This window comes from Polyodon spathula, chromosome 7, assembly GCF_017654505.1.
Source record: "Polyodon spathula isolate WHYD16114869_AA chromosome 7, ASM1765450v1, whole genome shotgun sequence".
In the NCBI taxonomy this organism is placed as follows: domain Eukaryota; kingdom Metazoa; phylum Chordata; class Actinopteri; order Acipenseriformes; family Polyodontidae; genus Polyodon; species Polyodon spathula.
In genome coordinates this window covers 30,215,834-30,230,943 of record NC_054540.1, presented here as the reverse complement: position 1 = coordinate 30,230,943, position 15,110 = coordinate 30,215,834, and the positions used below count along the sequence as shown (strand labels likewise).

At 38.9% G+C, this 15,110-nt stretch overlaps 1 protein-coding gene across 2 annotated transcripts in view; it reads left to right on the top strand.

Moving 5' to 3' along the window:
- The window catches only part of LOC121318501 (serine/threonine-protein kinase B-raf-like), a 55,913-nt gene that overhangs the window by 3,536 nt on the left and 37,267 nt on the right, over nucleotides 1-15,110 (top strand). For both annotated transcript variants that reach the window (XM_041255236.1, XM_041255235.1), the window contains exon 2: nucleotides 8,399-8,500. In XM_041255236.1, the coding sequence (XP_041111170.1) occupies nucleotides 8,399-8,500 (102 nt within the window). The remainder of the gene's footprint in view (nucleotides 1-8,398; nucleotides 8,501-15,110) is intronic.

The following is a 15,110-nucleotide window of genomic DNA, read 5'->3' as shown; positions in this document are numbered from 1 at the left end:
TTGAGGAGGTCTATTGTATACCTGTACTATATACCACACTTACATTTTACAAACATCTATAATTGCTAATTGTCAAGACTCGCAAAATTTTGGTAATGGTACTTGCCCTTTGGGTAGTCAATTGTAGATATTTGGTTGTCCAAAAAAATGTCAAGGTGCCCATAATTGACCTGTGGACTGTGATTTGTACAAACTACACAGTACTCAATATAGGTACAGTATCTCAGGGTTCATACACTTTTTCAACATCAAAATTCCAGACTTTTTCCAGACTTCCATTTGTTTTTCCCAGACTTTTTTTTGTTATTTTCTACTAGTTTTTCGATAGTTATCCACATTGGCGGGCAGCCGCAGAGCATTATAGCTTTTTGATCCAGAGCAGAAGTTGCTCCTGGTTTTCTAAAAGTATTTGTGCATACCTAGCAAGAGACAAGGCAGGTATGCAAAAGAGAAGATGTCCAATATTTGAAAACTATGTTGCATTACTTACAAAAAGAATATACAAAGTTGTTGTATACTGCAAATATACTTGTGTCAAACTAGGATAGTATAATGGTACCGATAATACACTAAAACTAGACAATTTTGGCACAAGTATACTTGCAGTATATTACTTTTTTGTAAGGGATGATTATTGGATTCTCATCCAAACTTCTTATAGCCTCTGTTAAATGTTGAACACTATGGGAGGTGAAAAATAACAAAAATGAAATAACAAATGTATGCATTATATATTAAAATGTGCAAGGGTTGTGTATTAAACGTACAAGTCAAATACTAAATACAGTACACCCTCGCTATTAGGGGTGAGACCGAATAGTCGAACATTCGACTTTTCGATAACGATGGCACCTATCGACAAGTGAATTCACCGTTCGAAAATTAAAAAAAAAAAAAAAAAAAAAAATATTATATATATTTAAAAAATTTGCGGTCCATTTATTCAGTATATATTGATTTTATTTTAACCTTTTGCGGTCCATTTATGCACGTCAGGTCCAATTTATTTTCAAATGCACTGTTTATTTTACACACGCTGTTTTAATTAATTTTTTTTTTTTGAGTAAAACAGGTTCAGAATGCACTGAATCGCCAAAAAACACTCAGTACTGTATCTACAGCCAAGCCCCACCCCTTGTTTGCTGTATTTTTCACATGCCTCTTTATAGATGTGCATACTGATAAATTCTCTCCTGATCACTCGTTTTATCACCAAACTCCTCAATAATGCGATCCAAGACATTATTTTATTATTATAACATCTCAAAAAGCTCAGCAAATGTCTGTGATATTCTATGAGCCCTGGATGCAGAAGCAGCTACTTATACTGTTATGTCCATGTTATTTCTGTAATGCATGGGGCTATGAGAAACGCCCTTTTTTCAGTTTCATTCGGACAGTGAAAGGTTTTTTCGGCTTTTACCAGAGGAAACACGATTGACCTGTGCTTTACGTCCGCAAAGGGTTAAAGCCTGTACTGCTGATTGGCTCTTTATGTAACGGTAATGAAGATTGACTGGAGGGTGGGATTTGTTATTTCTTGTCTGTGATTGGCTAAACTAGAACGTACCTCTGCTAACGATGGCTTCCTCACAGAAAAATTCTGCATGGAAATACATTGACAAAGTAAATGAAAACACTGTTATTTGTAAAATGTGTGCAGTGCAATCAAACTACCACACATCTACAACTGGTATGTTATCCCACCTAAAAGCCAAACACCCTTCTGCGACGCTAGCAACGACAGAAAAGGAAAGAGGACCGCAACAAACCGCCATTGCATCCTTTGCGGTGAGGCCTAGTCAGTGTGACAGCATATGTGCTGAAAAAACATCAGCCCTTATTGCTAATATGGTGGCAAAGGACACGCTTCCCATAAGTTTTGCTGAAGGTGAGGGATTTCGGAAGTTGATGAAATTTGTGGAACCTGAATACACAGTCCCTGCACGAAAAACAATTACCACCGTCTTGTTGCATTTTCATTACAGTACAATAGCTACTCAGGCTCTGAAACAGCAAACTCTGCCTGAGCACTAACTGGTGCAGTATTGCCAGACCTGATGGAATTCAATCTATGGGATGTTTGAGCGCTTACAGGAACAGAGATGGGCAGTTGTCGCAGTCCTGTCTGACAGGGTGTACACAAACCTTTCAGATGCTTGCACACTTGACCTGGCTGACGACAGTTGGGATGTTATCGAGGAGCTACTGCCAGCGTTACGCTCCTTGAAATGCGCTACAACTGCTTTGTGCAGTGAGTCGGAGGTATCGATCTCTATGTCACGTCAACTCTGCTGTCCAAGCTTCTGATTTCTACCACAGGAGAGTCCACAAAAGTCTTGCAGTTTAAAACAACTGTGTCAGAGCCACTTAAGCGCCGTTTGGCACCCGAAGACACATAAACAGCGCAGAAGGATGCGGTCAGGAATGCAGTCAAAGATAAAGTTGGGGAATTACTTTCAAGTCTCCCAGAGAACACTGATATCGCAGAAAAGGAACCAGTTACATCAGAGGCAAGTGGACCACCCGCAAAGCAACAACGCGCTTACAATTATTTTGCTGTGGCTACTTTATTCGGAGATGAGTACTACAGAGACGCCACAACCTCTGCAAATGGAACTGGAAAAGTACACACAAGATGAGTGCATTCCTCTGTATGAAGACCCTCTGGCGTGGTGGAAGGTGAATGAAAGCAGGTACAGGAAATTATCACGGCTTGCGAAAGTCTACCTATGCTTCCCAGCAACCTTTGTAACAGCTGAGAGAGTTTTCTTGGCTGCGCACTCGTATTCTCCCGGACCATGTGGACATGCTCATTTTTTTAAACAAGAATAAGTGAACATGATAATAATAATGGACATTGACAGCCTAATTATTCCTAAAGTTTTTGTTAGGGTTTTTTTTTTTTTTGCTTCCATGGAAAGCTAGTGCGTTAATGCCACTCAGGTCTTTTTGTTCATTCGTTTATTTATTAATATTACTAAGCTAGCTACATACATAGCAAGCTATTGCCTATATAGGCTATTTATTTTTTATTCACTGTAACTCGAACGCACAGGTATGTTTCCGATTTGATTTAACGTAGACTGGTAGTCTATATATTGAGTGTGGTTTGAAAACGTGGGAAAAGTAAATCGTTTAGTTAAGTGGATTGTATAAATTAGCTAGCTAGATAGTCCAATACATTTTGTATTTCGCTGTTATGACTGGAAAACATTATTGCCACAAGGACGCTAATATTAAGGCATTTGCCTCACAGCTCACATTGCTAAACTATTATGGAATGAAAACTAAATTAATAATTGAATACAAATTAAAGAAAAACACTTGTGTCGGTCAGGTTACAGCTGTAATTGCAAAATATTCAGTTCTTATGCACACATATCAACTGTGCCGTAATTTACGGGAGATGCCCATATTTTATAAGCAAGCATTATTTTATTTTATTTTTTTAATTGTCACAACCTTTATAGTTCATTTGAAATTGCCACAACCTTTTTCGTTAATTACAGTATCAGGAAAAAAATAACACCACAATAAGCACGAGAATGCTTATGTTATTGCTGCTGTTATTATGGCATTTCCATATGTCTCCTAATAGGAAGGTATTTTTTACAGAGCCTAATGTTTATTTAACAAAGTTGTTAAAGTTGTTGTGTTAGATAAGTATTTTAAAATAAAGTTCAGATTTTTTTGCGTCTCATTTTGAATGGGAAGCTGCGCGGGGAGGGTGGGGCGACTATTCGATTAGTCACCCTCAACAGCTGTGGAATTATCGATAGTCAAAATAGTTGTCATGCACATCCCTACTCGTTATAACAACCCTGTTTGGGTCCAAAGCCTTTTCGCTATAGTAAAAGGACAAACCAAAACGAATAATACAAGCTGCTGGAATAAGTTAAGGAAGTCACCTTGAATAAAGGCTTTAGCTAAATTATTAGTACTGTTTTATTCTTTGATTTTCTTTATCACAGTATTTGTCACGACTACCACTAATAATAATAGCAATGATATTGTGAATAAAAGTAGAATTACAAGTACAGTACCTATTTGCGGCATGCTGCACCTAGTATTCTAGCTATATCCTGTTCATTGAAGAACACAGTACACACACACACCCCCATCATATGATTTTTTAAACAAAGTTACAGACTGGAATTACAAGCTACTGTACTCTGCTCTCCAAGATTTGTATGTTATCTTGTTACCTTTATTAAATCGTTAACGTTATTTCCCTTCACCACCCACCCCAAAAAGCGCATCAGGGTTTCAGTTTTGTTTCGGTTGCAAATGTTAATTGAAATCTTGGTTCCTTAGTTTGAAAAAATAAAAAAATAATAAATAAAATGCTTTGCCGTGCCGGTTGCATAGAGCTGTACAAGCCAACATCAGCAGCAGTTTGATTTTTTTATTTTTTTTTAAATCAGTATTTAATCGTATAATGAAGGCTTATAGCAAGGATATAAATGGTATATCTACACTCGACTGGCGGTTTGGACCCGAGGCTGTTGCTGCACTTGGTACTGCAAGCACCATACATTTAAAATAAAATTACTGGTACATTTTATTAATCACATTAAAGAAATGAAAAAAGTGATGTTAACATGCTACGTGCTAAATCTGAGTCAGTGATAATAACTAACGTATTCGATTTTTATTTTTTCCTGGGTTTTGGGAAATAGTGTTAAAGATTTAATAAAGGTAACAACAAGATAACAAAATGTGAATCTTGGTCAGCAGAGTACAGTAGCTTGTAATTCCAGTCTGTAACTTTGTTTAAAAAATCATAGCCTTCAATATAAAAGTATATACTTTGGCTGTCGTAGTGTCCATTTTACCTGTAGTTTCAGGGGAGCAGACACAGTCATGTGACATATACCAGTGTGCTGACTAGATAGGATTGCTTGAGTTGTCAGGGGTGTTACACAGGATTTGGTCACCAGCAATGTGTACATGTACGTCACCCTGGAAATCACTCTAGCATTACCAATCAAAAACATTGATTCCTCTAATCATGTTTTTCCGGGATGGTCTGTGAGCGGAATCTCAATTGAGAAACCACTGTCTGATTAAAGCACAGAATGTTATCTTATTATAGAGTAAAAAATAGGATTGTCAATCGGGCAAGCAGCTAAAAAAAATACGCTGTCCAGCTAAAAAAAATACGCTGTCCAACAGATTTGTTTGGTTGTCACGGAACGTCGGGCTAGTGATTTTGTGAGCCCAAAGCTTGGTTATGACATTCATTACATAAGCTATTGAGTGCTGATTATAATCTTGGGTTGTATGGCATTCGTTACAAGCACATTTTCAGGTTTCTACGGTGCACCTAATGTGGTCGTATATGCAACAAAAAAAGTTGTTTGTGCAAGCATTAGTTTTGCTGACATGTGCAATAAATTTTTGTTCACAACCTCAAAAGCTGATTTAGAAATGCAAAATGTGTTAGCTACAAATATACAGTAAACTCATGTGAAAAACAAAAACAATGTTTCCGGATAAGTTCAAACTAACCCGGGTGTTTTATGACTGAGTCAGAGAGATTGTAGTCCTTTGCATCATTTGTACTGGGTAATCATTTGCTGGGTAAACTCGGACTCTCCATCCTCGCTGTTCCGCTTCAGCAGCTAATTGAGCATGCCGAAGTTTTTTCCTCTCATAGGCCTCATCCACAGCATCCTCCCATTGCACTGTTTTCTCTACCAGATGAACAAGGCGTGCCGATTCAGACCACAAGACTATCTGGTCGAAGGTTAGTGGTGGCAATCTCAGGTGGAAAAATAAGCCGTTGACCAACATCTACCAGCATTTTCCAGTCTCTATCAGCTTCCAGTTGCCCTGGGTGAGGCTTGGTTTTAACACCTTTTATGGTGGTTGCTCTCCTGGACAGAGGAATATTTTCTTTTGTGTGTAATGCTTTGATGGAACTGGTGGCAACTTATTGGTCAGGTTACACTTGTCTTCCAATGCTAAGGCCAAACGTCGCAGCACCTGGTCATGGCGCCAAGTAAACCGCCCTTGGCTAAGACCCACCTTACATCCTGTCAAAATGTGCCTTAATGTTGCAGGTGATGAACACAAAGGAGAACATCGTATGTTGATCTGATGAGGAAACTCATCTTGCTCTTTTCCATTGTCCATAGGTCTTGCCAGCCGATCTTGCGTTGTTCCACACTCTCCCATCTCATCCATTCTCCCTGCTTGGCCTGGGATACAGCCTTTACGCACCTCATCCTCTCCACCTGCTTTTGCACGTCGTTGACTACCAGCTTCCTCCGTTGAGCTGGGGTTGCCTTGTGCCATGTAGGAGGAGCTGAACTGAGACCAAGCCCCCCTCTTCCTTGCTGAGCTTGCCCCATAATATCACCGATCCGAAGGGCAGCCTTAGCATCTTTCACAGCTTTCTTTGCCATCCACTTCCAGTTTTCAACACAGGTGCTGCTTCCCTTGCGCATTTGTTGCGTGAATCTACTAATGTCATTTCCAGTCAGACCTTGGTGCACTTAAACTCCTCGGTTAGAGCAGAGACTGGTAGCTGCAGTATTCCTTTACCATAAAGTCCCACTCTGCTGAGGCAGTGTGGAACTCCCAACCATTTCCTGACGTATGAACTGATTAAAGCTTGCAGCTTCTCAACTGTTGTAAATGGAATAAAAACATTCACATGAAAAAATACATTATATGTAACAGTAATCATGCTATAATTTAAATAAAAATACAAATTTTTTTTTTTTTTTTACATGTAATTGATGCTGCTTGCTGTATATACATTAAGTTTGCAGTCACTGTTCCAGTCAGGTTATCAGTCACAGTTACATTTTACTACTACTAAAAATATTAATAATACTACTGCTAATAATATGAACTTTGCTTGTCAAGGGACCCCGGTGATTGGTTAAGCGTCCATTATAACACCAGCTGGAGACAGGAGGGGAGGATGGTGCTGTTTTCGAAATAATTATTATTATTAGCCTGAGCGTATATTTTGTATGTTTCAAACATATTCTACCATAGCCCTTCTCTTAAACCGTCTTGTACACTAGGTATTCAGCACATATTTCACTGAAACACCACAACCTCCCCCTACCCCAGTGCTTTGATATAATATATCCTGCTCCATACTTGGTAGCGGCGCCGTATAGAGATGCTATGTATAACGGTTTGGTAGTGGATTTTAATACAACACTTGTTTAAGTAATATACATTATACAAATCAAAAGATCGATTTGTGCATGCGAGTGACATTTAATGTGTGATTTATAGTATTCACACATTGTGAAACCAATCCATGATAATAAAAAAAAAAAAAAAACCCACAGTGCGTGAATGCCACCTTATGAATCATCGAAAGTTTAAAACTACCTTCGAACTCCTGGCTAGCGAACAAACCTTTGAACACAAACACACACACACACATTTACGTGATCTGCTGCAGACACATGTTTAGCCTTTTTAGAGACACCCATTTTCTTGTTTACGGTGTGTTGTATTTTAATTTCCTGCCTAGATTGCATATAGTGACATGACATCATCACGGCAAGGCACTGTGTGCATGGTGAATATTACACGCAGGCACACAGCAGAGCTGTATAGTTTCGTTAATGTGATTTTTTTTTTTTTTTTTTGTATAAAATACAAATGATAATTATGAATTTTTATTTCTTAAGAATATTGAAAAAATTGCGGCATTGGGCTAATTTCTCAGTTTCCGCGTAGTCCATGGAAGATCGTACTCGGGAACTACAGTACTGTTAAACGGCTGTAAATATAAAATTAGAGCTGTCAATATTGTGAATATGTACTGTAGATCACCATGACCTATATCCATTGCAAATTTAAAACAATTAAGGCTCTAATAAATCTACTTTAACAGATTAAACATTTAAACTATCACACATTTTTGTTGAAAAAGGTTGTAGACATCATTAAATATTTTGTATTTAAGATTTTACATTAATTTTCACATAAAATACTCACTCAATTGCAGTGACTAACAGAGCAGCAAGATGCTATAAATAGTTATACTTTTGGAAAAAACTTTTACTGCCTTAAACAAAAAATTGTAAGTTTGGTGTACATTAGATGGACTGATTCTGCTACAGTAGTAGCAAGAGCATGTTTATAAGCTACATAGGCCGAATCAGACAGCTGTAGTGGCAAAAAGGTGTTAATTAAAATTCGGTTACATTAGCAATGTCTAATGTAGCTGTGGCTTGCATACAGAAAGTGTTCAGAAGAAAATAGACACCTTTAACGCAGACTATCTATGGCGAACAGGGCCTTAGGGGCTGGTAATCGAGGGTGGATGGATAATTATTTTCGCAATAACCTACATTACAGTGGCTACACGTGTGTGTTTCATGCTATTAAGTAATAACATTTTGTTGTTCTTATGCAGGTGTGGAATATCAAGCAGATGATTAAACTGACGCAGGAACATATAGAAGCTCTGCTGGATAAGTTCGGGGGCGAACACAACCCTCCATCAATATACCTTGAGGTGAGTTAAGAGTCATCATTCTACAGCAGTGGTACTTAACTCTGGCCCTCGAGATCCATTTCAGCCCTGGTCTTTATTCCAGCCAGGTCTAAATTAGTTAATTGCCTCTTAACATCTTCAATTAACTACACTAGAACCTGCTTGGAGTAAAAACCTGGACTGGATTGGATCTCGAGGGCCAGAGTTGAGCACCACTGTTATACAGAGATACGAATTGTCTTCACAGTGGGTTGTCTAAATACTTAAAAACCTGTTCGTGCTCAAACACATACCTATTTCTGTATATGTTTTATAAATTGTATATAGTGATGTTATTAAATTGTTTAAATCCAGTTGGTTAACAACCAATACAGAGAATGACAGCTGACTTGCAAAAAGTAAACACTGTCCACAGCAGTTTAGTAAATTGTCCATGGCTTTTTACTTGGACATCATCTTTCGGCAAGGCATTTGGTAGCCTGGTGCAAGATTTGTAACCGTTTTTTGAAACGCAGCTCCCTCAACAATATTTACAGGCCTTCCAATACATCTTGCATCCCTACATTCTCAACCGCAGCTGTAATCTGCTTTGATCTCTCACTATCAGGATCTTTTTTTTTTCTTTTTTTAAAGAAGCAACTGGTGGTGCATGTTCATTTTTATCACTGTCAGATTTTGTTGGTTCCATCTCATTAAGTGGTCATGCACATTAGCTGTGTTACCTGAGTATCCCAGACACTTATTGCATAGGCTGCACTTTACTGTCTTGCCGTCCTTTTACCTTAGAAAATATTTAGGAGTAGGTGAGCTTAATCGCACACAGATTCACTGTGTGAGACCTGCGGCAAGCATAGGAAACTGCTGAAATCCAAGAAATAATGGCGATTACAAAAAAATAAATAAAAAAAATCCCTTTGCTTAAAACCTTTACACAGCAACGATGCACAGGCTTGACTATCGATAGTGTTCAAATGATACGATGGATCGATGCATCGCCTTAGCCTTATTAATTATCCACCCTTACATTAACATGGATTTGTTGATTTTGTATATTGTATTCAAGCACACTATATACTGCAAGAATGATTAGGTGCAGTGAAGGAAGTGTCAGTGAACTTGTTCCAAGATTAAATTGGACCTGGTTTAAAAATCAGTAAATGCTCAAACCTGCAGGGTTCAATGTTAACCATGGCCCGGCGGCCCGGGGCCTTTACCTTTACAGATCCCAGTTTGGCCTCTAGTTAGGAAACACCACAGGCCCGACCGAGCCGGCTACATTTTTATCTGGCCGGATATATATATATATATATATATATATATATATATATATATATATATATATATATATATATATATATATATATATATATATGTGTGTTACAATATACAAAACATAAGGAGTATCAAAGCAATGTTCAAGAAGATTGAAAATTGTCTTTAAATCTTGGATTCCTCAAAATAGCCATCCTTTGCCTTCATAGCAGCCTCGCAAACATTTGGTTAACAAGTTTCAGCAGGAAATCACCCAACATCTCTTCCCAACTCTTCTGCAGTAATTCCCAGAGATGTAGGGCACTTGTGGGTAGCTTTGCTTTGACTCTTCTGTCCAGTTCGTCCCATACAACGTCTATGGGATTGAGGCCTGGAGACTGGGCAGACCAGGTCATTAGTTGTCCTTCACTTTCCTTCTTTGCCAGATAGTTCTTGCACAACTTTGAGGTGTGTTTCGGGTCATTATCTTGCTGAAGAATGAAGGACTGCCCAACTTGCAGTAATCCTGATGGAATGGCATGGCTCTGAAGTATGCTATGATAGCCATGCTGGTTGAGCTAGCCATGGACTTGGTAAAGATCACCAACTCTGTCACCAGCAAAGCAACCCCAGAGCATGACACTGCCTCCTCCATGCTTGACAGTGGGAACCACACATGCAGAACTCATGCGCTCACCCTCTCTGTATCTTACAAATACTCGGCGGTTGGACCCAAATATTTCAAATTTTGACTCATTGGTCCATAAGACTGACTTCCACTCCTCAGACATCCAGTTTCTGTGTTTTTTGGCCCAGACAAGTCTCTTCCTCTTATTCTGCACTCTTAACAGTGGTTTCTCTGTAGCAATTCTTCCAGTTAGGCCAGCTTCACGCAATCTCCTTGAACAGTTGATGTGCAACATCTGTACTTCTAGTAGCATTTAGCTGAGCTTGTATTTCAGGGGCAGTTAATTGCAGGCAGTTAATCGCCGGTTTTGCAGACTTGTGACTCCATCAAACTGTTAGAAGTTCGGTCCTCATGAGTGCCAGTTTCTTCAAATCGTTTGATGGTCTTGGCCACAGCAGTTACAGACACTTGCAAAGTTCTTACGATTTGTCTTAAAGATTGGTCTTCATTTGTTAAAGTAATTACAGACTTTTTTTCTTTTTAACTGAGCGTATTTTGCCATTTTCTGCTCCCTGACATTCAGGAATGGCAAACTTGTGCCTATGCTACCTATATTTATAGTAATCATGGACCTTCACCTGTTAACAATAATTGGTGACAAAAGGTTAATTAGGTAACATGCTAGTTAACTCAGAGAACATCTAACAAAGACACTTTTATACTTAGGCCAGTGTTCTAACACCGTGTTATACACATTTTAGACTTTTAACTGACTTGGGCTTCAGACTGAAATCCCCTTGCTTTGGGTGACCATTTCATTGAAATTGACAAGATTTATATTTTCATTTAAAAATAAATTTTTTGAATGCAATTCACTTATGATTATCAGCTTATGTAAGTACACGTATCATATAATGAAATATTAAGTGTTTTATAAACAAGATTATACAGTTAAAAGCATAGATAATTATGAAAAACCTGGTTTCAAACAGGTGTACCAAACTTTTGACTGGTACTGTATATACACAGTGCCTATAGAAAGTCTACACCCACTTTAACTTTATTCACATTTTTTTACAGTAGGGATGGTGTTCTTTGGGTGAAGCGCTGTGTTGGGTTTGCGCCAAACATAACGCTTTGCATTTAGGCAAAAAAGTTCAATTTTAGTTTCGTCAGACCACAAAACTTTTTGCCACGTGGCTACAGAATCACCTGAGTGTTTTTTTGCATACTTCAAATGGGATTCAAGGTGGGCTTTCTTGAGTAATGGCTTACTTCTTGCCACCCTACCATGCAGGCCAGATTTGTGGAGTGCTTGGGATATTGTTGTCACATGCACACTTTGACCAGTCTTGACCATAAAAGCCTGTAGCTCTTGCAAAGTTGCCATTGGCCTCTTGGTAGCCTCTCTGATCAGTTTCCTTCTTGCTTGGTCATCGAGTTTGGAGGAACGGCCTGATCTAGGCAGGGTCTTGGTGGTGCCATACACCTTCCAGTAACCGTCTTGAGCGTGCTCCAAAAGATATTGAAGGCCTTTGATATTTTTTCATACCCATCCCCTGATCTGTGCCTTTCAACAAATTTGTCCCAGAGTTCTTTTGAAAGCGCCTTGGTCCTCATGGTTGAGACTTTGCTTTGAAATGCACTACCCAGCAGAGGGAACCTACAGGAACTGCTGAATTTATCCTGAAATCATGTGAATCACTACAATTTAACACAGGTGGAGGCCACTTAACTTGGTGGGTAATTTTGAAGGCGATTTGGTTACAACTGAGCTAATTTAGAATTGCTCTTACGAGGGGGGTGGACACTTATCCAACCAGGCTATTTCAGTTTTTATTTTTTAATTTAATTTTCACTTGGAAGTTGTGGGATAGGATGTGTAGAAAAGTAAAAAATTGAAAGATAAAATTGTATCTGGGCCCATTAAAAACACTAGCTCAGATGACCAAAGGGCCAGTAGTTAAAAATATAAATGTAGAGCTCTGGGCTGCTAACTTAAAGCACTGGAAAGTTGAATTGTGTGCTTAGACATATTGCATTGTTGCCAACAAGCTGTGGGAAGAGGATTTCCCATTGTTTGGTAGACAGTGGCTCCATAACTGTCACGCAAGACCCCCTTTTTATATATACCACTTTAGTGACCCTGCATGTTGATGCAGGGCCTTTACATTTTTATGTTGAGATCCAGACCTATATATGAGTAGCTGAGGACATCTTGTGAGATTACAGTTTCCAAGGAGATAAAAACTGAGATTATTATTAGTTCATTACACCCTCTACTTTTTACTATATAAGGCATTCAAGGTCTCTTTGTTGTTGCATTGGAAAACACTCTAAACTGACAAGGGCTCTTGTCCTGGGCACTGTGAAGGGCACCTAGCTGAATGAATTGAAGAGCACATCTGTCAATAAGGGCATATTGGGGCAGCCAAAAATTGCATGTTGTTGGCTGCCTCGTAGCCTAATGTCTTTAAATTATACCAGAGTTAGCGTGCTGTTTCCAATGGCATTACTCTGTTGGGATGTGTTGTGCTCTGTCTAATCTTGTGCTGTACGTTCTAATAACATGTGCTGTGTTGTCCAGAGTTTTAAGAGTTCCAGGGTTTAGTTGAATCACTCCGGCTGTTCTAGAGTATGTAATCACACTGGTCTGTCTGATACATTTTACGGTTACCCTAACAGTAAAAACCCGCATTGCACAACAGTAAGGCAAAAATAAACTCTGGCAAACTGAGCAGACTTCATTTTAATTTCTGAATGAAATCTGCAACATTTATGCCTTTTGGATTTTAATTCCATAGTATTGAAGCTGCAGGAAGTCATTAAGTAAATCTTACCCTGTCTTAATAGTGTTATTACTTAATTATTTTAAGAATAGAGATAATCTTGTTGCTGTAATTAAAAAATATATATATATATATATACAGTACTGTGCAAAAGTTTTAGGCAGGTGTGAAAAATGCTGTAAAGTAAGAATGCTTTCAAAAAAAGACATGTTAATAGATTATATTTATCAATTAACAAAATGCAAACTGACTGAACAGAAGAAAAATCTACATCAAATCAATATTTGGTGCGACCACCCTTTGCCTTCAAAACAGCATCAATTCTTCTAGGTACACTTGCACAAAGTCAGGGATTTTGTAGGCATATAGTCTGGTGTATGATTAAACAATTATACCAAACAGGTGCTAATGATCATCAATTCAATATGTAGGTTGAAACATAATCATTAACCAAAACAGAAACAGCTATGTAGGAGGAATAAAACTGGGTGAGGAACAGCCAAACTTTACTGTCAAAAGTCATACACCATGGCAAGACTGAGCACAGCAACAGGACACAAGGTAGTTATACTGCATCAGCAAGGTCTCTCCCAGGCAGAAATTTCAAGGCAGACAGGGGTTTCCAGATGTGCTGTCCAAGCTCTTTTGAACAGGCATAAAGAAACGGGCAACGTTGAAGACTGTAGACGCAGTGGTTGGCCAAGGAAACTTATTGCAGTAGATGAAAGACACATCATGCTTACTTCCCTTTGCAATCGGAAGATGTCCAGCAATGCCATCAGCTCAGAATTGGCAGAAAACAGTGGGACCCTGGTACACCCATCTACTGTCCGGAGAAGTCTGGTCAAAAGTGGCCTTCATGGAAGACCTGTGGCCAAAAAGCCATACCTCTGACGTGGAAACAAGGCCAAGCAACTCAACTATGCACGAAAACACAGGAACTGGGGTGCAGAGAAATGGCAGCAGGTGCTCTGGACTGATGAGTCAAAATTTGAAATATCTGGCTGTAGCAGAAGGCAGTTTGTTAGCCGAAGGGCTGGAGAGCGGTACACGAATGAGTGTCTGCAGACAACAGTGAAGCATGGTGGAGGTTCCTTGCAAGTTTGGGGCTGCATTTCTGCAAATGGAGTTGGGGATTTGGTTAGAATTAATGGTCTCCTCAATACTGAGAAGTACAGGCAGATACTTATCCATCATGCAGTACCATCAGGGAGGCATCTGATTAGCCCCAAATTTATTTTGCAGCATGACAACGACCCCAAACATACAGCAAAAGTCATTAAGAACTATCTTTAGCCTAAAGAAGAATAAGGAGTCCTGGAAGTGATGGTATGGCCCCCACAGAGCCCTGATCTCAACTTCATTGAGTCTGTCTGGGATTACATGAAGAGAGAGAAGCAACTGAGGCTGCCTAAATCCACAGGAGAACTGTGGTTAGTTCTCCCAGATGTTTGGGCCAACCTACCTGCTGAGTTCCTTCAAAAACTGTGTGCAAGTGTACCTAGAAGAATTGATGCTGTTTTGAAGGCAAAGGGTGGTCACACCAGATACTGATTTGATGTAGATTTTTCTTCTGTTCACTCAGTTTGCATTTTGTTAATTGATAAATATAATCCATTAACATGTTTATTTTTGAAAGCATTCTTACTTTACACCTGCCTAAAAGTTTTGCACAGTACTGTGTATGTATAATATATATATTAGCCTTGTTTCCCGTATTGTGTGTCTATTGTTTTAAAAGCAATTTATATAAGCATTGTGCCTAACACTGTATACAAACACAGAGTTTGCATGTACCCAGCAGTAGCATAAGCAACTGTATAGTGGGACAGAATGATATTCCTAAACAGGAACAAGGGCAGTATTCTTTAATTCATTGATGGTGTCAGAGTCTGGGGATATTAAGCTCTTGTTACAGGAGTCAATTTACTAGCAACTTTTATTGCCTGCGACCAAATCCCGT